This window comes from Semicossyphus pulcher, unplaced genomic scaffold, assembly GCF_022749685.1.
Source record: "Semicossyphus pulcher isolate SPU_LCO1_2020_fin unplaced genomic scaffold, fSemPul1.0.p SCAF_6, whole genome shotgun sequence".
NCBI classification, from domain to species: Eukaryota; Metazoa; Chordata; class Actinopteri; order Labriformes; family Labridae; genus Semicossyphus; species Semicossyphus pulcher.
In genome coordinates this window covers 14,558,666-14,586,239 of record NW_027211737.1, presented here as the reverse complement: position 1 = coordinate 14,586,239, position 27,574 = coordinate 14,558,666, and the positions used below count along the sequence as shown (strand labels likewise).

Genomic DNA, 27,574 nt, shown 5'->3' with positions numbered 1-27,574 from the left:
CAAAAAAGTTTATTTGGATTAAAAAAAAAGAAATCATAAATTCAAATATGTCAAAACTAACAAATTCATGAAAAAGTAGGAGGAGCAAATAATTCCAAAAGTTTTCTTCTTTTCTTGGCTGTTATTTTACATTTTGAACATGCTGTCTTTAGGTAGTAAACATGAGTACTATAGATTTGCATTTTATATCAAACATCAACTTATTAGTTGTGATGCAATGCCTGTTTTATTTTACACTTAGACAACACATATATGAGATATATACGAGAGGACAAACACGCACTATGAGAACCGAACACTGCATTGTTATACAAAACAGAATGGTGAATGAAAAATTACAGGCTGCCTCAGTCAATAAGCCACAAACAATCACAGTTAGTCTGCACATTCATTATATTTTTGCTGCATATTCTCCACTCTTTATCCATATCAATAATTAAAAAAGCCTCCCTGGTTTGGACGCTGAATATTTCAGCTTTTCAATGTCTGACAGATAACAGTGGTCATTAAACACTTGAAAAGTGTGCAACGTAATCTCCAGCAGTAAGCAGCCTCTTCTTTAGGCATCAAGACAAATAAAAAATGAGAATTAAGCTACAGAGAGGGGGTTTTAAAAATGGCAAAAGAGAGTATTTTGAAGGTGTTTTTTTTTCAGTGTGAGCAGGTAGATGCATGTGTGTGCTTGCGTGTGTGTGTGTGGTTTCCTGGTTGCTCATGTGATGACATTTGGGCCTCGGCGTCCCGTCCTCTCGTGGATGTTGGAGATCTTCAGGGCGATGGCGATAAGGGGACCCAGCACCACCTGCAGAGAGGAACACGTGATTAACATTTTCAGCAATAATTATTTAACAACGAGTGCAGTAAGTCTGGAAGAAGTTACTAAGAGAGGGAGAACAAAAATGTACATGTATGTAATGTTTTTTGGGATTACTGCCTCTGCTGTTTAGTGTGTTTGTGCACTGCTCTTGTGTATTATTTGTATTATTTTGCACCTTTACCACCTTATCAGGGGCATAATTAGTTTACTTTGAAGTTCTGAATAACTTAATTCTGTAACTATGCGACTTTCTAAACAATAAGGCTATAATACTATATTATAGTAGCTAATAAGAACATCTTTAAGCAGACATACGTAGATCTAGTTTTTGTTTTGTTGTGCAAGGCAGCATGTATGTTAGACAGGTGGGACTAAAACACACACATAAACCTAGAGGTACATAAATTCAGGTTTCACTCATGTCAACCGAGCTCTGTAAAAACAGTTTCAGGGTGGATGTGAAAAACGTTTTATAGCAGCATCAGCCGAGTTTCTGGTTATAGATGATTCATTCATGAATTGTGTTCAATGTGAACATTGATGTGTAATAAAGAAATGATCTGGGGGCATGCTGAGTAGTAAAAACATGTGCCAGGACAAACAAAAGATCATGAGACATTTCAAGCTTGTCTTAAAGGGAAATACACAAAATCTGTTGAATGAATGAAGACAAACATGAAACACCAGGATGTTTACTCGGCACGTACTGTTTATGACTATTTGTGCTGCAAATGTGCACATGATATGGCACGAGTCCGTAGTTTTGTGTTATTTTATACCATCACTGCACAGGGATAAAACACACACTTAGTTAACAATGAGCATGCAAACACAACTACAATTTCAAATACACTGAAACACTGAAAATGGGGTTTTTGATGATGTCACGTACACACATAGCCTGTGGCTTTGCTGCTCTAACCAGCAGGGATATGCAAAATACAAATGAAGATGTTAAACAAGTAAACCTGATTTGGGACTTTAATATGGAATCTTAAACCATTAAGGTATATTCAGCTTTATGCGCTGCTCACTGGTAGGTTAGAGGAGATTTTTTTTCCAAACTTCATGAATGAATTGAAAATCCTAAAGGATATAAATTTAGAATCACATTTTTAAGTAATATTATCACTTTGACGTGAAATCACTTCATAGACAACAGTGCAGAAAGCACCTGAATTAAATTTTAATCATGGCTTGTACCAACTGCTGTTGCTAAAATGCAAACTTTGATGCATAAGTGAGGCTATTTATGACAAGCTAAATACGTCAATGGTTGTCTTTTCACTTGTATGGAGAATTAATATCAGCAAAAGAACCCACTGTCAGTCTGATGCTGCTGCATAGTTAGCTGTCCAAACATACAGCTGATGAAGCTGTGTAGCCATCATGACTGCAGCTTTACAACCCATGAGAATGGTTAAAGTGCACTACAGTTCCAAGCCATCATTGCATGATCACGACAAGGCAGTTTACCATCACAGCACAAGCTAAGCTTCTGTAGCTGATAAAGATCGTTGTGTTTTCTCGCTGTTGTCGAATATAGACAATAATAAATATTATATAATAATAATATTTTTAATTGAATTGTGCAGCACTTTATATAAATAAAGTGGATTGGATGGGATAATATAATACGACCTATGAATTACAATCCACCTCAACTTGTATCTTGGGTGTTCATCACAGAAGAAGTGCTGATGGAAAGTAACAGCAGGACAATTTTTAATTACAGAAGAGGGAGCTTCATGCCACATGAAGGACCAAGAAACCATTTTTAAGATTTATTAATGAGGATTGGAGATGTGCACATTGTGCGTTATGTATATTATATAGAATCAATTTAATCAAAAGAATAGAACATTTACAGTCTGAAGAAAGGATGTCTCTTCAAAAAACAATACTTCCACTTCTGTGTGATATGAGTCAATAAAGATTTGATACGAAACGTTTTATTGTGATAACACTTGCAGAACACTGCACACCATTGAATTCATTTAGGTTAAGAAATCAGAAACAGAAATTAACATGCAGCATGGGAACACACAAACAGATTCTCTGTCTCTCTCTCTCACTCACACACACACACACACACACACACTCCCTCTGTACCTGTGTCTCTCTGTTGTGTCTCTCTGGGTCTCTCTCGAAGCTCTCAGCGTAAATCCGGATGGTGGCACCCATCCCTCCACCGCTCCCGCTCATCCGAAACACCAGGCGGGCTGCATCATTAAAGACGATCCTTAATCCCTGCAAACATGCATAACAATGTTTTTGTTATATATTTATTTAGTTTCTCTTTGAGAAATGCCCAACGCAAGTTAAAAGAGACAACAAAGAAACCCTTAAATGCCAAAATAACTTCCATAAACAGCTGATAAAAAAACAGCCAGTATTCATGTGAAAACGCAATGGGATGTAACAACTCATTTAATGGTTTCGTAGGTAACCAGAAAATGTCTTCTTGAGATATCTAAACAACACATGGTTCGGACATTTTCTGACAGAACCAATTGGATAATCCTTTTATCACTCTATACTTAACTTAGGTTACAATTTGTGATATATAGAAAGGCACCCATATATATCTTTAAGCACCAGATTATATCAACTTTATCAAATGCTGTAATTGCTTCAAGCATGTCATCCCCACTCTCTCTCCCCCTTTATTTCCTGTCTCTCCTCAAGCTGTCCAATCAAATAAAGGGAAAAACGGCCCAAAAAATCTAAAAGAAAGTAATTCAAATATAATAATATAATATAATAGAGTACTAAATTATTTATTATTTTCCAACCATGCAAACTAACAATTTAAAACAGTAGCAAAATGTTTAGGGAGTCTGAAGGGTGTACATCACTAAGCAATATATTCCTTCTTAAAGGTGCAGTAACTACAAAGATCCACTAGATGTCCCTGTTATTGTATATTTTGGTGGGACTCACAAGAATTCCTATACAAACCTGAACAAAAAGGTTAAATTAGCTGCAGCCAATTACAACAGAAGAATCTTGTTTTGAAATCAACAAATAAGTAATAATAATCTAATGATAACAAAAACATAATAACACAAAGTTTTATTAATTGAGTACTCTTGCTTCTAATACTTCAACACATTTATGATACAGTATTGTACTTATCATATGTAGCATTTCAGATACAGTACATGAACTTTTAGCAATAGAAGTGGTATAAGTATTTTTACTTAAGAAATGGCTCTGGTTACTTCCTCCACCACTGCTGTCTAAAAAGTTAAGGTCATTCTTTCGTACTTTGGTGTTATTTCAAGAACCTTTAAGAAGCACAGACCTCAATTAATATTAAGGACACGTCAACTTTCACTTGTTCAGTAGGTCATACATTAAGGTTTTGTCTCCATTGCTTTAAATTCTGCAAGCCGAGAACCATTACACACCAAACCAGATTAAAACATTCACATGAACAACCTCGATGGCCCTTTTCTGAACTTCACCACAGCAGTTTTGGGAAAAACAGGATATTGTTGCATTGGGGTAACCAACCATAACTGTTGCTGGCAGACATATAAGGAAGATAAGACTCTTTGAGTAATGGATGTGTAATGACCCTTATCTGTGCTAAATTCCACAGTGCCTCTTCCCCTACCCTATTAGAGCAAAAGTCAAGCTCAGAGGGAAAGACAGCAATATGTTCTCAGAGAAAACAAAGAGAAGCAATAAAATAAAAAACACTTATGCCAATATGTACAGGATAATGTGACATTTTTATTTATCACTTCATTCCTAAAACATGAACTTATAAATACTAGGAGCGAAAAGTCAAGTTAGTTTACTGCCCTAGTGTCAGTAAACCCCACTCAGATCTATTGCCCGTAACCTCTTCAAACTGTGACTCAGCTCCAGCGTTAATAGACTGTAGCAATAAATTCAAGCAAAACTGGCCCACTCCCCTTCCTCCTAAGCCGACTTTGGCTCGAGAGTTTCGCATGTCAGAGTCCGGGTGAGGAGAGAAAGCGATAATAAGACATGTCCGTCCGCCTGTCTGTCTATCTTTTTGTGAGTGTGTCAGCTCATCTCTAACAATAGAGGAGCAGTTATCAGAAGGCTGACTAATGCCTGCTAAAAACAATGTCCGCTGCAAAGCTCGGAGGCCCTGAGTGAAGCACATACCAGCCACAGTGTGTCTATCTCTGTCTATCTTAGCTATGTAAAGCACAGACTGTATAATTTTTTCTACAGTCAATGATGCAGAGGCAAACACAAGTAAATGAAAGAGAGGACACAGCTGGAAATGAGCTCTGGGTTATCAAAAACATACAGTAATGCAGTCTACGTATGTACAAGGCCAAATCATTATCAGGCTAATTAGCTTGTTAGTGTAGCAAACAAACCAGATATATTCTTCTATATTTCTTTAGCTGTGTAGTTAATGTACTGTATTCTGGCTTCTGCTCTCTGCCACTGATAGACAGCAAAACAAGCTAGCTAACGTTGCATAGCTAGAAAGAGCAGTAAAGCTAGCTGGTGTGCTAGCTTGACCTTAACTAAAACTTTAACTGAAAGCTGGAAGCAAAAACTGACATAAAAATTCACATTTTAATGAACTGAAATCTTGATTATTCACACATTTGAATAAGCTGGTAAGCTGTAGTTATTTAGTCATCAATAAAAACCCTTGGCTAATCGATTGCTATAGTAGCTTATAGCTAGTTTAGCATATCTCACTTAGTCTAACTGCCACCTCAGGTTCTATCTCTGTGGTAATTCATCTGATTAATTGTGGCTAAGCTAGGCTTTTATAATTAGGTTACATATTTTTTTATTGATTTCTATATATTTATATATTGATACAAATAGATTTGCTCATAAGCTAGGCTATTGGTAATAAATAATAAAAACAGGTTATTTTTTAACTGGTGTAGTTAGCAATAACAGTCCAGTATCTAGCTACGTCAAGGTATTACTGTATGAAGGCTACTTCCATGTATCTGCTATCTTTCTGTCTGAGATATGCAGACAATGCCAAATGAATTCAGTAGAGGACTACAAAAGGCTGCCATGCCACTGCTGTGTTAATCCCCCATGCTCTGTACTGTGTGTTAGTGTGTTTGTGTCTATGTGCCAACTTTTCCCCCCCTTCAAACACACTTGCAGTGGAGAGACCGCAAGTGAGACGACAGCTGATATAATTCTGTCCTGGGAGGAATGCGTGCTGTAATAACACACACTGGGGCCACTGGGATGCTGAGGATTTGCCAGTGAGGTTAAATCACATTTTAGGGTGACTGTCTAACTAGCTGTGGAGCTGCTGTAATAATAGTAACACTGTGGAGTAATAACTTTTTTTAATGTTAATGTAGCTGAATAAGGTTAAACTACAGAAAAATTGAAGGCACAACCTTGTTGGAAAACACTAGTGTGAACACATGTAGGCCAAGCCAGTGCATGTGTTCACACTTATGCACAGGGACAACTGGACTGACTGACTGTACAGGCACCAAAACAATGTGTGTGTGTATGTGGTATTAAGGTGGGGCAGAGGATAAGAAGTGTCGACGCCAGGAATGAGTTTCCACACATTTCTGGGCAGAACAGAGGGAGTCAGCTGGGTAAACTTCAGAGAAGCTGAGAAGGAGGGAGGGAGGGAGAGGTTAGGGAGGGTAAACCGACCTAGATTTATCAGTGTGTGTAAGGATATGTGCTATGTGTCTTATGTGTGTATGCATATGTTTATCGTTAGAAATTGAAGATAGACTGTCATGTCCAAACATGGAACCTCTCTAAAGGGACAAAACTGACGCTTGGTGGGTGGTCCATCTTGCAAGAAGCTGTTGAGTGACTGCATGTGTATGAAAGAGATTACAGAGAAGGTGTTAGCGTGTGTGCATGGGTAAGATGTCTTCGAGCTAGCCTGACCTCATGACAGCCAAAAGACCTGACATGAACCACACTAATGAACGAGCCTTGTATATAGACTGTAAAACTTTGATAACATAGTGTTTGCTAACCCCTGCTCCACTGCAGCTCTACCAGAACAAAAACACAAGATGGTGACTGCGAAAAAGCCAACCTTGAGACTTCAAAATTGCAGTCCTCGAACCACTGTGTGTAATCACAGTGGCTACGTTCACTGTCTTCATACAAACTCTGGTTCAGATACTTCTTTTAATCTTACCAGGGCCACTCATAGCCCTCTTTTGGAACAAATATGGACCACAGCCTGCAACAATGTATCTGACATTTACTACCAGATCAAAGCAAACCCATGTGTGTATTTCCTCTCTTAGCCCAGACTGACCTGGTTTCGAACCACTGATCCATCCACGGGGTCGATGTACTCAAAGTTGTCGGCCCTCTCCACGCTGTATACGTGGTCTCCTACGGCAAACTTCTGGCTGGTGAACGCTTTGTCTGAGATGACTGCCTCCAGATCCCTCATCAGGTAAAAGGCTGCACGTGGATCCAGGCCTTCATAGTCAAATCTGAAAAACAACACAATAACACATCCATAAATGCTCAGTTTGAAACGTACGCAGCCTCCATACACACTCATACAAAAGGAGGATGGATGCTTATCGGCATATTTTCCTTTAACTGCATTAAGGAAATGTTCAAACTTTGTCTCTAATACTTTTTCAAGTTGGTTTAATGTCTAATGCATTATCAAAAACAGGAAGGGAGAACTTAAAATGCTCCTAAACTGCAAGAGACAAGATTATGATTGATGGATTTTCCTAAAATTATGACAGATGTTGGCGTCTTAAGGACTTCTTTGGGGTCCGGTCCTTGGACAGTCCTCTATGTCCTCATTGTCTACATGTTGTGGGAAAACTGAATCAGATTAGGAAACTCTCTATGGGAACATGAAAAGCTGCACCAACTGTCAGTGGGAACATCGACTGTAGTTACTATCTCCGCCTATCACAGGGGAGAGGTTAAAATAAGAACAAGTGACAACCAATGAGGAGCTCTGACAGAGTAATGGATGAAGGTGAAGGCCCGAGAGACATATTTGGCTTTGCTGGGGATCCAAGGGATTGAGACTTCTGGGAAAAAGCGAATCATCATGTCCATCTCGGCAGGACTTGCAGATTTACATAAATTCAAGATATACAGATTAAAACCAGAAATGGGGCTCCTTCATTTAAATAAACCAATAACCCATTATAAACCAATGAAGAGCTAAATAATAAATAAATAGCCCCATAACTCATAATTAAAGTACAGTTCAATATTAAGAGGTCATTTAGTTGATTACCGGCAAAAATAGTTACGTCCCAACTTGGCCCAGTGTTCTCTGACGATCTGCTCCACACCCTGTTTCCTGGCGGCCATGATGGACAACCACACCAACACCGACCACAAACCGTCTTTCTCACGGATGTGGTCTGAACCTGGATTAGAGCAAAGACACCAAAAATGCTCTTCATGAATCTGTCATACTTTTTGTTGTTGAACTGCTGTGATGAGAGATAATGTGTGCCTAATTTCATCTAATTATGAGAAAATGACAACTAGCATGTTAGCTTAGCATGAGGTCTGGAAGCAAGGGGATACAAACCCACAGATATGAGTGTGGTATCGATCTTTTCGTGTAACTCTCAACAAGATAATAAATTAATATTTCTTCCAAATGTCAAAGGAAGAACACGAATCTGGAGCTGCAAGTCTTCTTCAGGACCCTGGTGGGAGATTAGCCTGGGAACCAGATGAATCTGCAAGCTTGGGATTTATTTGCTCTGGCAGATGTTCTGGTCCCCCTCCAATTCAGTCACACAGATATCAATCCAGCCTGATTCAAGGACCAAGCTGGCTGCCACAGATGTGGAACGTTCTTAATTTGTCATTCTGTCAATATTAAACAAACTGGATGGTTGTTCACTTAAGGTACAGTTGGTAAGTGTTGGCTAATAAATCATTCAAAGCCAAATGTACTTATGTTCAACTAGAAGCCATATGAACTTGATGTTAGAGCTAGCTACCTAGCCTAGCAACCTACCTCTACTTCATTTAATTAGTCTGGCCATTCCCAGCTATTGGGAAACTTTAACTTTAAGGCAGACCTCCCAATAACAACTTGAACTTGTACTGGATTTTTGTTCACACAATAATGTACTGATCCATTACCTCTAACTGTCTCAGCTATGCTTAGCATTTAACTCTACTTCATCAGGAGGTCAAGGAGAGGGCTTGGACTTGGAAATGTACCATACATCCCCACACAAATACTGTTTCCAGCTCCCCACACAAACACGTACACACAAACAAAGGAGATGTTCACACCCTTGATCAGTCTCCTTCACTGGGGAGCTATCAGTCTGTTCTCTAAAACAGCTGCACGGTAAAGGTATCTGTTAAGAGGACACGTTGACATTTGAGTAAGACTGAATATGTTGGGAATGTTTCCATGGAAGTGCTTGGTGCAAAAAAATTGACTGAACTGAATCATTTTAAGGTACATGTGATTGTAATTCATTATCATTATGTCTATTTTATGGCTTACTTAGTTCTTTGCCTTTGTCTTCTGTCCAAACACTGACAACAAGACGTGTAGCTCATGGTTCTGTGTCCAACTACATCAATATACAGCTGTTAGGAAACAGGCTGTTTTCATTATTTAATCCCTGTCTCACTGTCTGTCTTCGTCTCGCTATGGAGGGGTCACCTAGTTGAACATACATTTCTTTATTTGAACATCTTGCCTTTTCAGCTCCATTCAACAGTTTAAAGAGGGGGTATTATGCTGTTTCACATTTTAGGACATATATATAATGTTATAATGTTGGATGTCCAAACTAAACGTGGGTGAAGTTTCAAATCTGTAGGTAAAAGTTTGGTGGCGTAATCTCCAGGCTTCTCAGTTCAGTCTGCAGGCACTTTGTGACATCACAAAGTGCAGCCTCAGCAGGCTAAGCTGGCCAATAAGAAGAAAGTGGGCTTGTAGGGGCGGAGTTTCTAAAAGGGACGGAGCTGACTGAGCCGTTTCAGGCAGAGCACCAGTGTGAGAAAAAACGTTTAAACTGTAGATTATGCTAAGCTACTCCACAGGTATCACAGAGTGAAATATGAAGCTTGAAATTTGCATAATACCCCACCTTTAACCTTTTATCACTATGAAAAAGCCAGAAAAAAGTTGTAATGTTGGAAAAAAGAAGTCCAAAAGTCAGTTTTAAAGATATTTCAATTTTTTGGGGGGGCAGACTGATATGAATATTTTTGACAGAAACATAATTTGTTTCATATGTTGTTAACTACTTTTGCCACAGCAACAAAACCTACAAAATCTGAACAGCAATGTTTGACAGTTAGTGCTGTGCGTGTCTGAGAGTTAGTGAAGAGCAGGGGTAGTGTGTAGCTCTGATGATTTACAACTCTGGGCTCTCTCAGAGCTTTTGGCCTTACATGGGTAGACAACGAGTAAGCTCCCATAGTCCTTTGTGCTCTCTGCATCTCTGTGCCTTCCATGTCTCTCCTCCTCGTCAATACTTCCCATATTTTTACTCTCCAAACTCCCTTTCCTCTCTCGCCTACAAGGTTCTCATCTCTCTTGTTCCCACCCTCGAACATTTTTTCTTTTCACTTGGAGCTTTTCTTCTCTGTTCCATCCTTTAAAAAGTTAGACATCTCCAATTAAAATCATTAGTCAAAGAGAGGAGAAAATCAGAGACAGACGCAGATAAAAACTGAAATTAAAATAGTTCAGAGCCATAAAAAAGAAAAACATAGAGATGTGTTGGTAAAGGAAAAGGCAGTGTGGAGAGGCAGATGAAAAAGGAGGGCAAATGTGAGAGCATTGTTTGTGCATTTGCGCACACTGTTTATATTTTCTGACCGTGTGTGTGTGTGTGTGTGTGTGTGTGTGTCTGCATTAATAGAAAAAAATTGACACTGGAGGCATGTCTGCATGTTGCAGCGATTCAGGGAGCCCCCGTCTCCTTTTATAGCAGAAGAATGGGGATTATTTACACATGCAGTCAGGGTCACAGCTCTCAAATCTATTACACATCTCTGACTGGAGCTACAGGCAGTCAGGATGCTCGGCTTACAACTCCAGACCTGGAACAGGCTGCTGAGCGTGTGGAAGAGAGGGAGAAGGGGCTAATATTACACCAACTTTCACCTTTAAAGGGAAATGTTGATATCTTTTGTAGTTACGGTCGTCTTTCTTTAATCAGTAGCAATAACATTATACACTGCATGTTAAATGCTGACAATCCCCTGGGTAAAACCTAAGAACAAGCTGAAGTTATCAGAATGGTTACACAAGCAGTTCATGGTAAACATCCATCACAGTTTACAGAACGACTTCCTGATTTAACCTTGACCTGCCTACTTATTGTATAGATCATCTTAAATAGAGTATGTCATACACCGTATTTAATAAAAGTTTATATTTTATATAAACTAGCAAGCTAGGTCTCAGTTCTGGAGATATTCACAACTTTGTCACGCTTTAAGGATGATATCTGGGTCATGTCTCCAGGCCCCAGAACCAGCAGAAAAATATTGGTGTAAAGACGTGAGGTATCCAAATATTATAAGATGCTATTGTCCTGTGGGGGAAAGGAAATTGAAGCAGCTCTGAAAAGTGTCTGGGAAAGGGATTTGGGTGTTTCATTTGATGAAGATAAATTGGCCCAAATTTGTGGCAATTCTCAGACAATCGTTGATTACACGGACTCGGCTTAAAGGACTCTGCAATGTGTTGGAAATGTGGGCGGGGTGAGGGAACTCTAACACATGCACTGTGGTTATGCAGTCCAACATCCAAAACTTCTGGATGCAGATTCACACCTACGTTATAGGTTCACATTTTGCATTCTGTCTGAAACTTTATGTTTTTGGAGATCAGAATCAGCTTTGTTGGCCAGTTATGTACACGTTCAAGGAATTTGATTCCGGTTTAACTTCACTCTCTATGTACAAGCATTAAACATTAAACATTAAACTAATATGTACAAGCTATGAGAGACAACAGTGCAATGATCAACAGTGCGAAGGATGCTGAAATAATATGAAATATATATATATAAAGTATATATGTTACAGATGACATGAGGTAGATAGTTTATCAGTGTTTACAGTAAAAACAGTGCGCAGACATGGTGGTGTTCTGTCAGTACCCCCTCGATGTGTGGAGAAATGGACCCAGACAGCTATAATGATGGGGCGGCAAAGTATTCTCAGGAACTGGAAAGAGCCTTGAACACCTGCTTTTCAGGACTGGGTGACTGAATTGGGAAAGGTTGCTGCATATGAAAGAATGTCATATAGGAAGTGCAATAGTGCAGGAAAGTATTTGATGAAGTGGGGAAGGAACATTGCTTTTATAAATGCTCAAGAGTAGGGTAAGGTGGAAGCAATTGAATCATGAGCAATATACTGTAAGGTGGATGTGGTGTTTGTATGTTTTTTCCTTTTTTTTTAAGTCTTCATCTGTATTTATAATGTATTTATTTGTTATTTGTTTCCTCTTCTTCTTGGTGTTACATGGGGTGGGTAGAGAGTATAGACTGTATAAAAAAATGGACAACACGACAGCTCCCTAAAATAGAAGCCAAAACATTTCGAGCGCCCCCAGCTGACTGGCTGCAGTATAGGTCGTAAAGCCCGCCTCCTCCATGTTAACAGATGGGACATGAGTCAAACTATAAAATCAAAATACACAACAAATACATTTTTCTCAAACATGGTTTCTGTCATTATAGTTAGTTCTTATCATGCTGATTTAAGTGTTCATTTTTCTGACAAGTTTATTTTTAATTAGTTATTTGATGCTGTAAAAAGGATGATTGACAGCTCTGTTGACAAATCTGGCTCCTGCCGTCAATCTGTTCCTGATTAGCAGAGTAGAGGACGAATGGCGAGAGGAGACGTAACTAAAACAATCACTACAGTCATTTGAAGTCTCCATATCTGTGAACGTCTGCCTCAGACCAACAAAAGAAGCTGTTCGGCTGTTAAACACGCCAGCTGTTTTTTCGGTAAGTTAAGTGTGTGTTTTGGTTAGTGGAAGTGGCTACGGCGGCTCCACCTGCCGATCTCTACTGCACAGACTCTGGCTCCAAATGACGTCACCATCGTAAGATGGCAGCGCCTATCACGGCGGCTATTTTGGCATCAGTGCCCTACTAGGGAGCAATGGAAAGTATATAATGTGTAATTGTTTTGCAAAAATTGATTTGATTTGACTTTAGCTGTTTATACATAATATTGTTTTGTGCAATGATGGATTATTGTGACATTTCAAGTTGTCCTCACTTACAGTTTTAACTCACCGCAAGAAAGACACAGCCCCTCATTTATTTTTTAACAAAACTGTGTTAAGACAGCAGGAATAATAACACAAAGGGCTCCTGCAAAATATCAACGGAGCAGCAGCTGGCCAGTGAAGCCTCTAGCTGTGGCCTTGTTTGCAGACACCTCAGTAACAGTTGCTGCTGAGGGAGGGGATTTCTGAAACACCCACCCACTCACATTTTCCAAGCCAGATTTGAATCAGTAACCTCCTCTTCACATGCTTTCTGCCCATTAATCTATATAAATGACTATCTGAATCCATGACAAACAGCCGTTAAAAGTTGTTGATAGTGAGCGAGTGTGCTAAAGAAAAATAGATCGTACCTGTCCCAAAGCTCTCCTCCCCGCAGACGGAACAACGTCCAGAATCCATCAGGTTCCCAAAGTACCTCCAGCCTGTGGGAGTCTCGTACAGCGCCAGCTTCATGGCTTTGGCTACCCTGCAGACATGCAGCGAGAAAGAGAGACACATACTCAAAAACACACGACATGTTTATCCCTTTCCCAGTTCCGATACTGAGATAACCTTCCAAACAATCCTCTGACCTTTGAAATAAAGCAAACCAAACGCTGTATGACAAAAGTAATCAGCCAGCAGCTCATCCAATAACTTAATAAGGCGAAGGCAGCAAGAATAAATGAGTTAACCTTTTAGCTGATGTTTGCTTTGAACCTGAGCCATGCACTATCAAGGGGAGGAGGAGAGGCAGTATGTGTGTTTATGTATGTGAGTATATGTTGGGAGCTAGCAGAGAAATAAAGGAGCAGACAGGACAATATAAGGGAGGAAGAGGAGCGCAAAAGGGCTACAATATCAGACAGGAAAAGAGCAAAGACAAAGTCTAAGAAAACAGTATGATGATAAAGCAATATATATATATTTTTAAATATACATTCAGGAGTAAAAACGTATGAGTCAGTTTTGGCACAGTGTCAAAGCCTCATGGGCAAGGTCAGTGCCATGGTCATGTCCTCGTTTGTTCCTGGAAACTTGAAGGAGCAATTAGCCCCTGGAAAAAGCCCCTGTCAGTCAAAGCTGGTGTTCTCTGTAATCAATAGAAGCAATTATATTTAAAATTGGCCCCATAGCTGTGGAGAAAGTTGAACAAACAGCTCGTGGTTTCACCCATACTACATTCCTACAACACCCAGCATGCATTGCGCCCCTCCCTCTGAAAAGGAACGGCCCAGCAAGAGACGCTGGAGTGAAATACTACCGTTTTCCAGTGAAGGACATTGATCGCTGCAGGCAACGGCCCAGAGCGGTACAGAACCCGAAACACGACGAGAATATACCGGTGGTTCGTCTAAAAAATCTTCAGGTCTGCAGTCTACATTTCAAACCTGACGATTTTGAACGAGACATGACATCGGAGGCGGGCGTCCTAGATTGAGGAAGTGTAGTTTAGCGAGCTCCCTGGCCTCCGCCAGATGATGCTTTTTATGTAGCCTGGTGGAGGTTTTTTCACGGCCCGTTGGAGAAGCAGATAGCGTCCTCTAAAGGCACAGAGCCAAATTGCATTTTTTTCCTACCATAATGTCATTAGCTCCCCATAATAGCATGATAGGACTGAGGTTGCAAATCGGCAAACTGGCCCTTTAAACTTTAAATGCAATGAAGGAGGATAAATTGTATAATTTCATTGTCAAAGAATACACAATGTATTGTTTAAACATGACACACTTTTAGGAAGCAGTATCTTCAGAGATGCTATGAGCAATGTTTTTTAATAAAAGTGGATCAAATAAAAGTGTGGCACCCAAGAGAATTATCACCCAAATTAGCAGTTCCAATAAACTCTAATTTTGGTTCACTCTGAATGCTCTCATAGCATAGTTTCCAGAACCGGCAGGCAGCTATTTTCAGCAAAAAAAAAGTTCTGATAAACTTCTGCTGCAGCCTGTCCAGCACCAAACAGCACAGAGACGAAGTTGGAGACAAGCTGGTGAACATAGTGGAGCTTTTAGAGACAAATATTGACCTTCAGCTGCATGTGAAGGCCAAAACAAGGCTAAAAGGGGAGTGAACAAAGGACTTTCATTCATCAGGTGCCCAAAATGTGTTGCTACATATCTGCTGGAAATGATTAGAAGTTTGCCATATCAATTGAAAAACTTTTGTGTTATGTTTTAAGATGTTTCTTAGTACTGTTAAGTCACAATTTGGTTCTTTTTTCCATAATCTAAGATACATGTGCATCTAACATACGTTAGCTAAGACTACACGGTGCACACAGTGTCCTTCTAATTCCCCACGGATCACTCCTAAACCACATCATCCATCCTCACCTCCTCAGAAACTGCCACTAAATGTAAACACAATTCCTCGAGCCCAGAATTGTTGGACAAAATACTCAAAGCAGCCAAACATTTGCTGCCCTCAAAGAAACAAACATGTAGACATCTTAAATGCTTGTACTGTGGGCTGCTGTGGGAATTCACAGTGCAATACACATGTGTATGTGGGTGTGTTTCTAAGAGGTGGTGCACATCCACACAATCATCATGCACATAAATAAACCCCACAGTGCCTCGCACAGTTGTTTACAGGAGGATGGGATAAATTACCAAATAAGACTAACTAGCTTTATTCCCCTCTGGGGGGAGCGAGAGCTAGAACGGAAAGCCTGGCATTCCTCAAGGAAATCAGAAACTCTGGCCTTCTGACTTGCTTTTGACGTTTTAAATGTCACGTCCACAGCCAACGTAAGCACTGAAACCGACCCTAGCAGGGTTCAGATTCAAACAATGTTGCGAAAATGTAGGGACAAAGCAGTGTGAGAATGTTTTCTCAAGTTTGATGATTGCACCAGCTGAGCTTAAGCTGAAAAACAGGGGGTTAGAAAAACATATATAACCACACGTAGCCTTCTTGCACAGTCACTGACTGAAAAGCACAATTAACAAACATGTTCAAATGGCCTTTTCTGCACTAAGGATGTGATACTTCATTGTGAAACACATGCATATATAACTGGCAATATTTGCATAAAGGGTGCATGTCTTGTGAAGTACCTTTATCATATCAAATGCAGAGTTCAAGAAACACAATTTAACTGCAGATATAAATGTATTATAAATAATACAGATTTTTGTTTGGTATAATGATTGACTCTGTATGGAAGCTGAAGTGTGCTTTAGACTTTCAATCATACATATATATACTTACAATTTGGTTGCTTCTACTTATATGTTTAAATATATTGTTACATCCATCCATCCATCATGTATATCGCTTATCCTGTTCAGGATCGCTGGGGGGCTGGAGCCTATCCTAGCTGACATTGGGCCAGAGGCGGCGTACACCCTGGACTGATCGCCTATCAATCACAGGGCTGACACATAGAGACAGACAGCATTTCACACTCACATCTACGGGCAATTCAGAGTCACCGTTGAACCTAACGAGCTTGTCTTTGGACTGTGGGAGGAAGTTAGAGATCCATCCTGATCTTAAGATTAAATTAAATTGAGAGGAGGTAGTTAAGGTTTGGCATGTGAGTGACTTGGATGTTTTATCACCGTGATGTGAAGGGCTTGCAGAGATTTCATAACTGGACTCACATATTTACTTTCTCTGAACACACTGACTGATGCACACACTGATATGACTTAAATAAACTGTTCCACTATGTGCTTTGTTTTCTCATTGTCTCTATCTTCTTTCTATCTTTGTATATCTCTCTTATGCATCGCTAAATACTAAGGAATATGTGAGGGATGAGGTCTGGAGTGAAATATTGCCAGCTTTTGGCCTTGGATTGATATTTGACCAAACATAGCATCCAGTGATCTCTCGCCTCACCTCCCCCTCTGAAGAGAGCTCAGCATGGACTTAAAAGCTTTACACTGGAACTCAGACAAAAAGTGCAGCATGCTCGAGCTTAACTTGGGCTTGAAATGTGAGATCTTCTTGACCTGAGCCATGAACCCTCAGTGGACAACAATCTGAAAACACCTGAATTAAAGAACTTAGTTTACAGTACAGTTGATTTCTTTAAATGGTCATAGCTGCTATAATGAATGATTATCTAAATACCTTCCTGACATTGGTTCTAAATATTTTCCAGGCTTCTTTAAAGCTTTGTCAAAAAGTATTTACCATTTAATAAAAATGTATCAGACGGGGAAAGTGTGCTTTGTGTCAATGTTTAACTTGGCTGCCTTCTGCATCTCGCTTCCTATCAAAATATTAGTGTATGATACAACATGTGAGCCTGATGACAGCTTTTCAATGTTTTCTTTTTTTAAAGCATTTCTTTAGAACTACAAATGAACTGAGCCCTGCCAACTTCAAAAGGGACTGAACGTCCAGCCCTACCAAAACTGGTCTGGTACGGTCTTGTTGGGATTGCCTAAAATTAATTCCAGTATAACAGACCATCCCTACTAGGAGCTAACTAGGTTACTCTCGGGGTGCTTCTGAAATTTCCCAAAGTTATATGGGTACAAAACAAACAAAAATATACAATTAGGATAATAAAATGATATGATGCAGGGGGCCGGTTTAGTTCAGCAGTTAAATGCGTCTCATGTACAGAGGCTACAGTCCTCGATGCTGCAGCCCCAGGTTCGACTCTCACCCTTGGCCCTTTGCGGCATGTCATCCCCACTTTCTCTTCCCCTGTTTCCGACACTAGCCACTGTGCTCTCTCTCAATAGAGGCATAAAAGCCCCCCAAAAATTGTAAGAAAAAATCCCTGTTGGTGTGCTGTTAAGCAGGTGCCCCATGTACAGAGGCTACAGTCCTCGTCGCACGGATCGCAGGTTCGACTCTCGGTCTGCCGATCATTTGGTGCATGTCATTCCCCACTCTCTACTCCCAACATTTCCTGTCTATCTTCAGCTGTCCTATAAATAAAGCCAAAAGGCCAAAAAAATAATATTAAAAATAAAAAAAATAAAAAAATCCCTGTTATTACATCTTAACGCCTCGTGTTGTGATTAAGAGTGTGTGAAAGCTTGAAAAGCAGAAATGATTGCTAAAAGTAATGGGTGCTAGTCTGAAAGTGATGTCAGTAAAAATGAAACTTGACTAAACCTGTTGAAAAAGGATGAAAAAACACCCAGGTCTGAAACTAATTCCTTTAAATATTTGGGACTTGTAGCGATAAAGAATGGGTACTTTCACTGTTCTGATGAGGCACTGGGGGTAGGTTAGAAAAAACAAAAACAAAATCAACACAGTGTTTTGAGTTGCAGTGTTCTCCATCTGTGGGAATCTGTTGCTTTTATTTTTTTGTGGTTTCGATTTTAACTTCTCTGTACTCCAAACATCATGAAAAATATGATTCAAATTCCAAAATACTCAGGGGTCAGTTAAGACCAAAAAAGACTGCATAAAAAGCACACACTGTGGTAGAAGCACATTGTGTCTTAAAAAGGCTTAAGCAACTGCAGCTGTAAGAAAAAACTACAATACTTTAATTGCCTTTGTCATCCTGGTAACCAGCAAAACAGTCATAAAAACAATTTAGCTCAGCTACAGCACAAACATCCCTCCACTTTAATGCTAATTAACGATTGATGGCAAGAACTGGGACTACATCCTGGTAACAGGCGCTCCAGTGGCTCTGCCCCTCTCTTCCACCAACATCCTCCATCCCTGGAACGGTTAAAGGAGAGGCAGATGTTTCCTTTTCCAAAGTTTCCCTCCTACTTTCTCTTCCTCCAACCCCTCCCTCCCTGCAAACGCTTAAAGTATATGCACAGAGAGACACTGTCAGGCATCCATGCACACATTCAGCGAGACAGACACCTTAAGTATACGAGGGAATAAAAGATTTAACACCTTCAACTGCTGCCTGTTTGAATCAAAATCAGTTTCCCGCACAACAAAACATCCTCTGCTCATCTAAACACAAATACAGCCTCTTTATTCACTGTCTTTTTCCCTTCTGCCCTCTGGACACAAACATCTACACACAGTATATTAGCCTGTATATACAGCGTCACATCTATCAAGGCCTTTATAACACAGTTTGCTTTACTGCGCATAAACACACAGCAGGGAGGTTTGCTCAGTCTAAACACTCGGCACACGGACACACACACACAGGCCGCTCGCTCTCCTAAAAAGGCGCACACTTGAGCCAGCTCCAAGGTCCAACACTACACTACTAAGTACTCTAACACTTCCTGCAGCTCGTCAGTAGTGGCAGTTATGCTGAGAGTTGAACAAAGTGATGCTTTCCTGCAACAATGTCGATAATTATCAGAGTCTAGATCTAGATGTGAGTTTCATAAGACCACATTCCCAAAAGAATGAGGGTAAATTTGGGTTTAACAGGAAGAAAATTAATATCTTGTGTAATGAAATGTATTTCTAACAAAGCTCTGAGATATTATCTGTACTTATCTGTAATAGACATCATACTGTACGGTAATTCTACTTCTCAGTAAGATTGCACAACTAAGTTTCCAGGAAGTTTAATTTACGCTATCATTGATGTAAGAAAGGGAAACGCTGAGAAAATAGCCAGAGAGGAGAAGTAGATACGACTAATAAAGAGGTCATTTTATCTACAGGAAGTGGAGAAAGCGTGTGTGTGTGTGTGTGTGTGTGCGGTATGAAAGATCCATGGCTGAGGGTTGTAGTGGGACATGTGACATACAGTATGTGTCTCAGGACTTGGTCAGTGTGCGTGTTTAAGATGAGGCGGGGCTGGTATGGGAGTGAGTGTCAGCAAAATTGTGAAGCAGCTCTTTCAGTGTGATCATCACCATCATAAGACACAGCCCTTGGCAAAGAGGAGCGCAACACCATACAGTGTCCAACTGATGTGTGTGTGTGTGTGTGTGTGTGTGTGTGTGTGTGTGTAAGGGAGTCTCTACACTAACAAATATGACCAATAATTCTGTGATCACTCCGCACATATCTAAGCATAACTTGACCGTGAAACCCAGAGAGATCAGGATTGGCAGTGAGGTCACTTCCTTAATGCTTGCCAGTGCTAACTCATACTAACACACACATATGAGCACACAAAGACTCGCTGTCACAAGCACTTTCTATTAATGTCAACACACATCCTGATCGTTTACTGGTGTGTGATATACTGTCTGGGTAGAGTTCAATACCAACACAGGAAATTGTATGACATTCATTTACTGCCATTAAAAAGTAAGGGTGTGGAAATGGCAGTGGTGGGTTGTCATATTTTACAGTCACAGCCTGGGTTGAATACATCACTGGCTGTCAATAAACGTTCTGGGACAGGTGGAACTTTTACATAGTTGTACAGTGGGAGGACCGCCCCCTTTCTCTTATGTTGGCAACGCAAGATTGAGCTGTATAGAGCTTATGGCTTTTATTTAAGAGTATGTAGCAGAAGAGGAACGTTGAGTTACATAATGTACAGTGATTGGGCCAGATGTAAGAGTTGGTTGAACACACGCTGCCATGACAACGGCCATCTTCAAAAACCATCAGTGTTTGGTCCAAAAAGAACCAATGTTGACATTTTTGTTATTGTACTTCATCTGTTTTTTCTCTGTCATTTAAACCATGTGACTTATTGACAGTCAGCAATGGCTGCCTATATCCTCTAAAAGTGTCTATGTATAGTGGGTGTAAGAATGTAATTTCAGCTTCAGCCTAAGCCTTTCTGGTAACGTTTAGTAACTGATTCTATACTATATATAATTATCTGTTTAAGAGGGGGTGTTATGCTGAAAACATACAGTATATATTTACATAATGTTACAATGTTGGACGTCCAGACTAAACGTGGGTGAGGTCTGAATCTGTAGGTAAAAGTATGTTGGAGTAATCCCCAGGTTTCTCAGCTCAGTCTGCAGGCTGCTGTGAACGTCAGGTTCCACACAGGTTTTTCTACACGCTGCACATTGTGACGTCACAAAGTGCAGCCTCAGACTTCAGAGAGCTGGCCAATCAGAAGAAAGCGGGCTTGTAGGGGCGGGGTTTCTTAAAGGGACAGAGCTGATTGAGTCATTTCAGGCAGAGGCTGTATGAGGGCCTGCACAGAGCACCAGTGTGAGAAAAATGAGGAGTTTTTTTAACTGTAAATTATGCTAAGCTACTCCACAGGTATCACAGAGCGAAATATGAAGCTTGAAATTAGCATAATACCCCCCCTTTAAAGTACACATACCTGTATATAAAGTCTGAACTATCTATAGTTAATCTTTCCTGGTTCCCTTGTTGTATAATATCACACGTTTCCATTGAGCAGCTCTCTGTTGAGGCCTCAGTGGGGTGCAGCACTGGGATCGCCCTCACTGGAACAATGTTAATGGGGATGACTTTAGCTTGGATCCACTCCTTTCACTCAGTACCCTCTGCTCGACTCTTCTCTTACATAACGGACAATATTTATAGGCCGTGAGTAAATGTGTGTGTATGTGATCTCACAGTCTTATTCATAGTGGGTGAGTCCTTATGTGAGAGTGTCGCCCCTCTCCAGGGATTAGGCTGCAGCAGGAGTTTGTGGAGAGAGGGGGAGGTGGTGTGACAAGAGAAGATTTTAAGTGCGCAGAAGTGTGCAGAAGTGTGCAGAAGTGTGCAGAAGTGTGCGAGTGTGCGTTGTACCTGTCGATTGCGGTGCTGGTGGCCATACTCCTGGCAAAGCCCCTGACTCCCGTCTGTCTGAAGTAGGGGATGGTGGAGAGGTTGGCGGCCATGATGGCCACTGAGTCTGACGGGTTCACAAAGAAGCCGTTTTCTCCGAGGATCATGTATCGGTCCTGAAAACAGCATGACATATGGTATATTGTGAATCAGCTCAGATACTGCAGTGATAACAGTCATTGTTGACACAGTCCTAGTGCTGGAAATAATTACTAGTTTAACAAATGTGTATTAATCCACAGTGGAAAATAGTCCCAAACAAATTCACTATTACTCCAGTTTGTGTAATGTTTGCTTAAAAGCTACAGTGCCCAGCTGTTCTAGGAATTACCTGAGAAGTTTTACCTGTGTGAGGATGATTTTGGTTCCATTTGTTTGTTACAGAAGAATTTTGGGAAAACTACTGACCAATTTTTTATAAAACCTGGTCAAAAAGTCATCCCCCACTCTCTATTCCCAACATTTCCTGTCTATCTTCATTTGTCCTGTGAAATAAAGGCAAAAAAAAAAAAAACCTGGTCAAAGGGCATAGCATTTGTGAAGGAAGAACTGACTGACCCTTTGCTAAGCCCCTCCCTTGAACGGCCACTGTCCAATCCCACGTTAGCGACCATAACTGGGCGCAGGAGGCCTGTCAAGCTTTCAGAACAAGGAGAAATGCCAAAACTGTGTGCATAATGAATCTGCAAGTCCGACAGCTGATATCCTCAAAGTTTAGAGTGGGGCGTCATATTTTTCTCTCTTTTTCGCTTTTCCGAAGCCAAGAACTCGAGAGGAGAGATGTCGGACATCGATTAAAAATTGTGGAAGACAGTCAACTAGTCCCCGCTTGCGATCCCGTCTGGCCTTCGCTACCACCGGCGCTGATATCGGCACAGCCTTTATTTTACCACCCCTTGGTTTGTGCCATTTAGCAGCAGATCTAACTCATATTTCAAGACAAACTGCGTGCATATTGCAGCAAACTGAACTACTGGCCTTGGAGGAGATCTGCAATCAAGTGCAGTTAAAATGAAACCCTATCTGTGACCAGATTTGACGGTACATAATCAGTAGGATTGAATGCAGTATACCCGTGTGTCCTGTGGGCTCAGAGCACTCCAAGGCAACACAAGACAAATCCGTCGCACAGCATACTGTAGTCATTTGGTTGCCATTCAATTTAGTAAAGTTGTATCTTCAGTTCCAATGTTGAGAACAATATCAGCCAAGGATAAACGGAAGACTAAGTCATTTTTGTGCCATCAAACACGATACCTGTTTGGAGTTTAAAGATATTGGTCACGGTGTTATGTAACAGCAACCCCGAAAAAGCAACAGTCACTCGATTAGATTACAACCGCTGCTGCTAATGACTGTGAAGATACGGATCCTGGTGGGAGGAACAGAGGAAATATGACATAATTCTCCGGCTAAGTTAATTTACTTTACAAAGGGTGTGTTAGTGTGTGTGTATGTGTGTGCAGTTGAAATGACTATTAGATGACATTGTGGAAAAAGTGACCTGCTTGTTGGATCATCATGGATACATTTTATAAGTCAACCAAAAAGCTAAATTGCAATGTTAAATATTCTTAAAGTTGCATCTCATTATAAAAATTGAACTCTTTAAATATTGAAACAACTTGAGTTATCACACAGATATCGGTTGTCTTACCCCGTCTGCATCAAATGCAGCTCCAAAGCCAAAGTCCCCTCCTTTCATGGCGTCTACCAGAGAGGTGGCGTAGGTCAGGTTGGGCTCCGGAGGTCGGCCGCCAAAGTCCTCCAGAGGGACACAGTTAACAGCAGAGTTAGCAGGAGCTCCCAACTCATCACACAGGATGCGACGCACGTAGGGGCCCATCACTGTCCCACAGCACAGGGAGGAGAGGAGCAGAAGAGTAAAACATAAACAGTTTAATCTCCAATAACATTTTACAGCAGCAGAGGGGCTTTAAAAGCTATGACAAATGGTCTCACCTCCGCTCATGGCATCTATGTGGATCTTGAGCTGATCTGGTCCTGTGAGAAGACTTTTAATGGCACTGAAGTCAAAGATGTTTCGCAGCATTTGTAGATACACGTCAACTGAGTCTACAATCTCCACTGGAAACACAGAGAAGAGATGATGTGGTACTTAAAAACAATGTATGTTTGTTTATGTTTGTGCATTACAGAACAAAGGGCAGACAAACAAAATGTACAGTAAGGTTTTGCCCAAAGTGGTGTTATTAGTTGGAACTAGTGGAACTATCTATCATTTAGTTATGCTTTAGGGATTAGTTCTATTATTAATAGGGAAAATGTTTGGCTGCCAAGTTGTAAAAACCCCCTTTGGCTCTTTAGTTCTTTAAAAAAACTGTTTGAGCAACCAAATAGATTTTTCACATTCATGCATTTTTGTCTTATAAATGATCTATAAAGCATAAATAAACTTTAATCCACCATATATAAGGGCACTAGTTACAAATAATAACCCTGGTAATATTGCAGACCAATGAACGAGTGATGAAGTGAGTGTTGTACCTCTGAAAGGTTTGAACTTGTTCTCCAGGTCAAACTCTTGTCTTCCCAGCCTGGACAGGTCGATGCGGAGGTCGGGGCAGATGGCGTACTCCTCGAGCGTCCGGCTCACCTGGTGGATCCTCTCCATCACCGTGTCAGGAGACGGGCCTAACACACAACAGAAAGACAGACAATAATATGTGTAAACATCAACTCCCCAAACTGTCATTAATTTGCCCAATTAAACCAAAAACACATCTCTGACGTTAGCGGATGGTTGTTTGCCTGTCTCTATCGAGCATCTCCCTCTATCCCACTTTCTCTGTCCATCCAGTTGAGGCAGATGTTCAGCATGAGCCTGGTTCTGCTCGAGGTTTCTGCCCATTAAAAGTTTTTCTTGCCACTGTTGCCAAATGTGGATAAGTACTGCTCATAGTGGATTCATGTTATATCTCTCTTTAAATGTCTTTCTTTAAAAAATGTAGCGCTATATAAGGAATGGTAAAATGGACTGCACTTATATAGCACTTTTCTAGTCTAGCGACCACTCAAAGCACTACCACTACTACATGTCCCATTCACCCTTTCACACACATTCATACACTGATGGCAGAGGCTACTACGTTAAGTGCCCAACTGTCAATCAGTCATCACAACTACACACTGATGGCTTTGACACCGGGAGCAGTTTGGGGTTCAGTGTCTTGCCCAAGGACACTTTGACATGTAGACTTGAAGGAGCTGGGGATCGAACCACCAACCTTGCGATTAAAAGACGACAGACTCTACCACTGAGCCCCTCTCTCAGTCCTCACCTCCATTTGCAACATTGAACTTGATTCCAAAGTCTCCACCGGGGCCTCCGGGGTTGTGACTGGCTGTGAGGATGATCCCGCCGATGGCCTTGATCTTCCTGATGATGCAGGAAACAGCAGGGGTGGACAGGAGGCCGTTGTGGCCGATGACCAGACGACCAATCTGCACAGCACAGATAGTAATAAGGAAGAATGTCAGCTGAACACCAATCCAGGGTGGAACCCACTATAAAAATGCTTTCTAATCAGATGTAATTGGGCCCTCTCTCTTCTGTGGCTTGGGTCCCAAATGTTGTGTAAATTTGAAAAATTATGTGGAAAAAAATGACCATCTTTGGGTAAATTATGCAGACAAAATGATAGTGCTTCTTGAGCTGGCTGTGGCACAAAATCCAAAATAAAACCCTTTTTTCTACTCTGACCTAAAAGGGTTCAGGAGCCCATCAGTCTAACTGGACCTGAAAGCGACACTGGCCTTAAGCCCCTCATCGTTCCACAGGTGACTAATTGACAGCCCGCTTTAAAGAGCAAATGATCTGCCCCAAGAGGGTGCCTAAATAACAGTGCTGCACTCTCTATTTATAATGTGTCTGCTACTTTTAAAAGCGGTAATACCCCCAGCATCCCATAATTCCCCTGCATATCAGCTATTCTAAATAAAAGTGTCCTCACTGGAGAAGAATTTTTTCTCCTGACGTCAGAGTATCCTCCTAACATCCGGCATGTTGAGTGTGTATATAAAGGACAGACACAGAAAGCGAGGGAAAACCTGGCAACATGGTTAAATGAATCTGTTATTTCCCACTATGTTTGGATGGGTGGGTGGGCTATCTGCTAGTGTTGCCCCTATTCTGACTTGTACGACAGGGTATCCCCAAAGTATAAAGCTCAGCCTGGGCAAGAGAGAGAGAGAGAAAGAGAGAAAGAGAGAGAGAGAGGGGAACATACGTAGGCAGGAAAATAAAGCAGGATGGATGGATGTGCTGATAAGGCTGACATCAAGAGACATTTGGCTGGGCCAGCAGAAACAAAAACGCACTGATCTCCAAAACAAATTATATTCCCTTCAGATTTTCCTTTGGAACCGGTCCAAACCAATCACAAAGACCTCAGAGCAAGCGTTTCTAAATGAGCTGTGGGGATTTTCCTCCTCTTTGCCTGTCTTCCTTCTTTCATTTATCTGCTGTGGATAGTTAAGAGTTCAGACACACTTTGGATGAGTGACAAGTTTGCATGTGTAAATATTTGTGATAATTACTATCACTTAAGCTGAAACCTCCGCCTTTCAGCCTGTATGATGTCTACCTGCATGACTGAGCGTTACATACTTTAAAAGAAAAAGGCAAAGAGAAAGAGAGACAAAAAGTAGTAAAAAAAACATACTTCTGTGTGGCAGTGTTCCTTTTTATTTCCTACACTAGTTATCATCTTAACCCTTGACCCTTTGGTTTCATCTCTCAACCCCTTGTGGTCCAGACCTCCGGGCTGGAAACCACTGGGCTATAGTACAGACATTAAAGCATCCAGAATCCAACATGTGATCTCTTCTTTGGGTAAAAAACAAGTATAGTGGAGAGGGTATTCTTTATTCTCAACTGCTGAGATAATCAGCTAATATCAAATTGGGTTTTCCTACACTGAAACAGTTTCCTGGTAAGAACTCTTAATTAAAAATGTTCCTTTGGTATATGGTTAAAACAGTTTCCTACATGTTGATTAAGAGAAACAAAAGAATGCCTGCTGGTGCCCCCCTCCTTGCTTACCCCATTGGCAGCTGCCATCTGCACTATCACTTCGGTGGCAGCTCTGCTGAAGTAGCGGCCGTCGCTGCCCACCACCATGGTGCAGCCCTGTCGGTCCCGCAGGTCGATGGAGGACAGCACGCTCTGGATGTAGTTCTGCAGGTAGTTCTTCTTCCCTTCGAACACCGCAGTCTTCCTCCGCAGCCCGTTGGTACCGGGCCGCTGGTCGTCGAAGGGGGCGGTTTGAACCGTCAGCACCGGGATGGGGCTCGTCTCCATCCTCCCCGATCAAACTACCTAGACTTGGTTAAGAAGTTTGATCTTTGCGGTATCCGTCCACAGAGTGAAAGTAAAGAAAAAAGTGACGGATTGACAGCCTGTGAAGTGGAGTTAAAGCAGTCCCACGCAGTGATGAATTGACTGAAAAAAAAGTCCTCACCTCGGCAGCTTGTGTTAAAGCTCAGAGGGCTGCATCCTCCAACATTCAGCAGAACTCTCCTCTGCTGCTGGACTACTCCCTCTTTTCCTAATAAGCCTGAACAACTGACTACAAGAAAAAAAAACACACACACATACACACACGCAGGGAGGGCCAGAATCTTCAAGGCCCACAATCAGCTGAGCCTCAGGCCTAAAATAGAGCTTTGACTGATGGCAGAGGGGAATTGTGTCGGGACCGGCGCTCTGCAACCGGACACTGCCCGGTGTGAAGGCGTAAAAGTCGCGCGTGGAGTTATTATTATAGTTGTGTATTAAAGGGGGGTGACATGGCGCTGACACCTCCCTGTTAGAAACGTTTCTTTTTCATTTGAACCACATTTGTTTCAGGATCTTCTGTTCCAAATGT

The 27,574-nt window shown here is 41.1% G+C and overlaps 1 protein-coding gene across 2 annotated transcripts; it reads right to left on the bottom strand.

The window, feature by feature from the left end:
- pgm5 (phosphoglucomutase 5) lies at positions 1 to 27,242 on the bottom strand. Of its 2 annotated transcripts, XM_069682877.1 has the most exons (12): positions 27,167 to 27,242; positions 26,749 to 27,048; positions 24,986 to 25,148; positions 24,192 to 24,338; positions 23,646 to 23,771; positions 23,341 to 23,531; positions 21,645 to 21,799; positions 13,418 to 13,533; positions 8,052 to 8,187; positions 7,092 to 7,275; positions 2,930 to 3,067; positions 1 to 802 (listed from the first exon to the last, which is right to left on the bottom strand). In XM_069682877.1, the coding sequence occupies exons 2-12, from the start codon at positions 27,004 to 27,006 to the stop codon at positions 713 to 715; spliced, it is 1,704 nt and encodes a 567-aa protein (XP_069538978.1). In that variant the 5' UTR covers positions 27,007 to 27,048; positions 27,167 to 27,242; the 3' UTR covers positions 1 to 712. The 2 variants fall into 2 exon arrangements, with proteins under 2 accessions (XP_069538978.1, XP_069538977.1); XM_069682876.1 differs by having other exon boundaries at positions 26,749 to 27,219.
- Between the last annotated feature and the right edge of the window lie 332 nt (positions 27,243 to 27,574).

Bases quoted from the DNA above. Each gene is read 5' to 3' on its own strand.
- pgm5 (XM_069682877.1), bottom strand. From the start codon at position 27,006: ATGGAGACGAGCCCCATCCCGGTGCTGACGGTTCAAACCGCCCCCTTC. The intron at 23,532-23,645 runs GTGAGACCATTT...GCTGTGGGACAG, and splicing joins CATAGATGCCATGAGCGGAG to TGATGGGCCCCTACGTGCGT. The intron at 3,068-7,091 runs GTCAGTCTGGGC...GCATGTTTGCAG, and splicing joins GATCAGTGGTTCGAAACCAG to GGATTAAGGATCGTCTTTAA.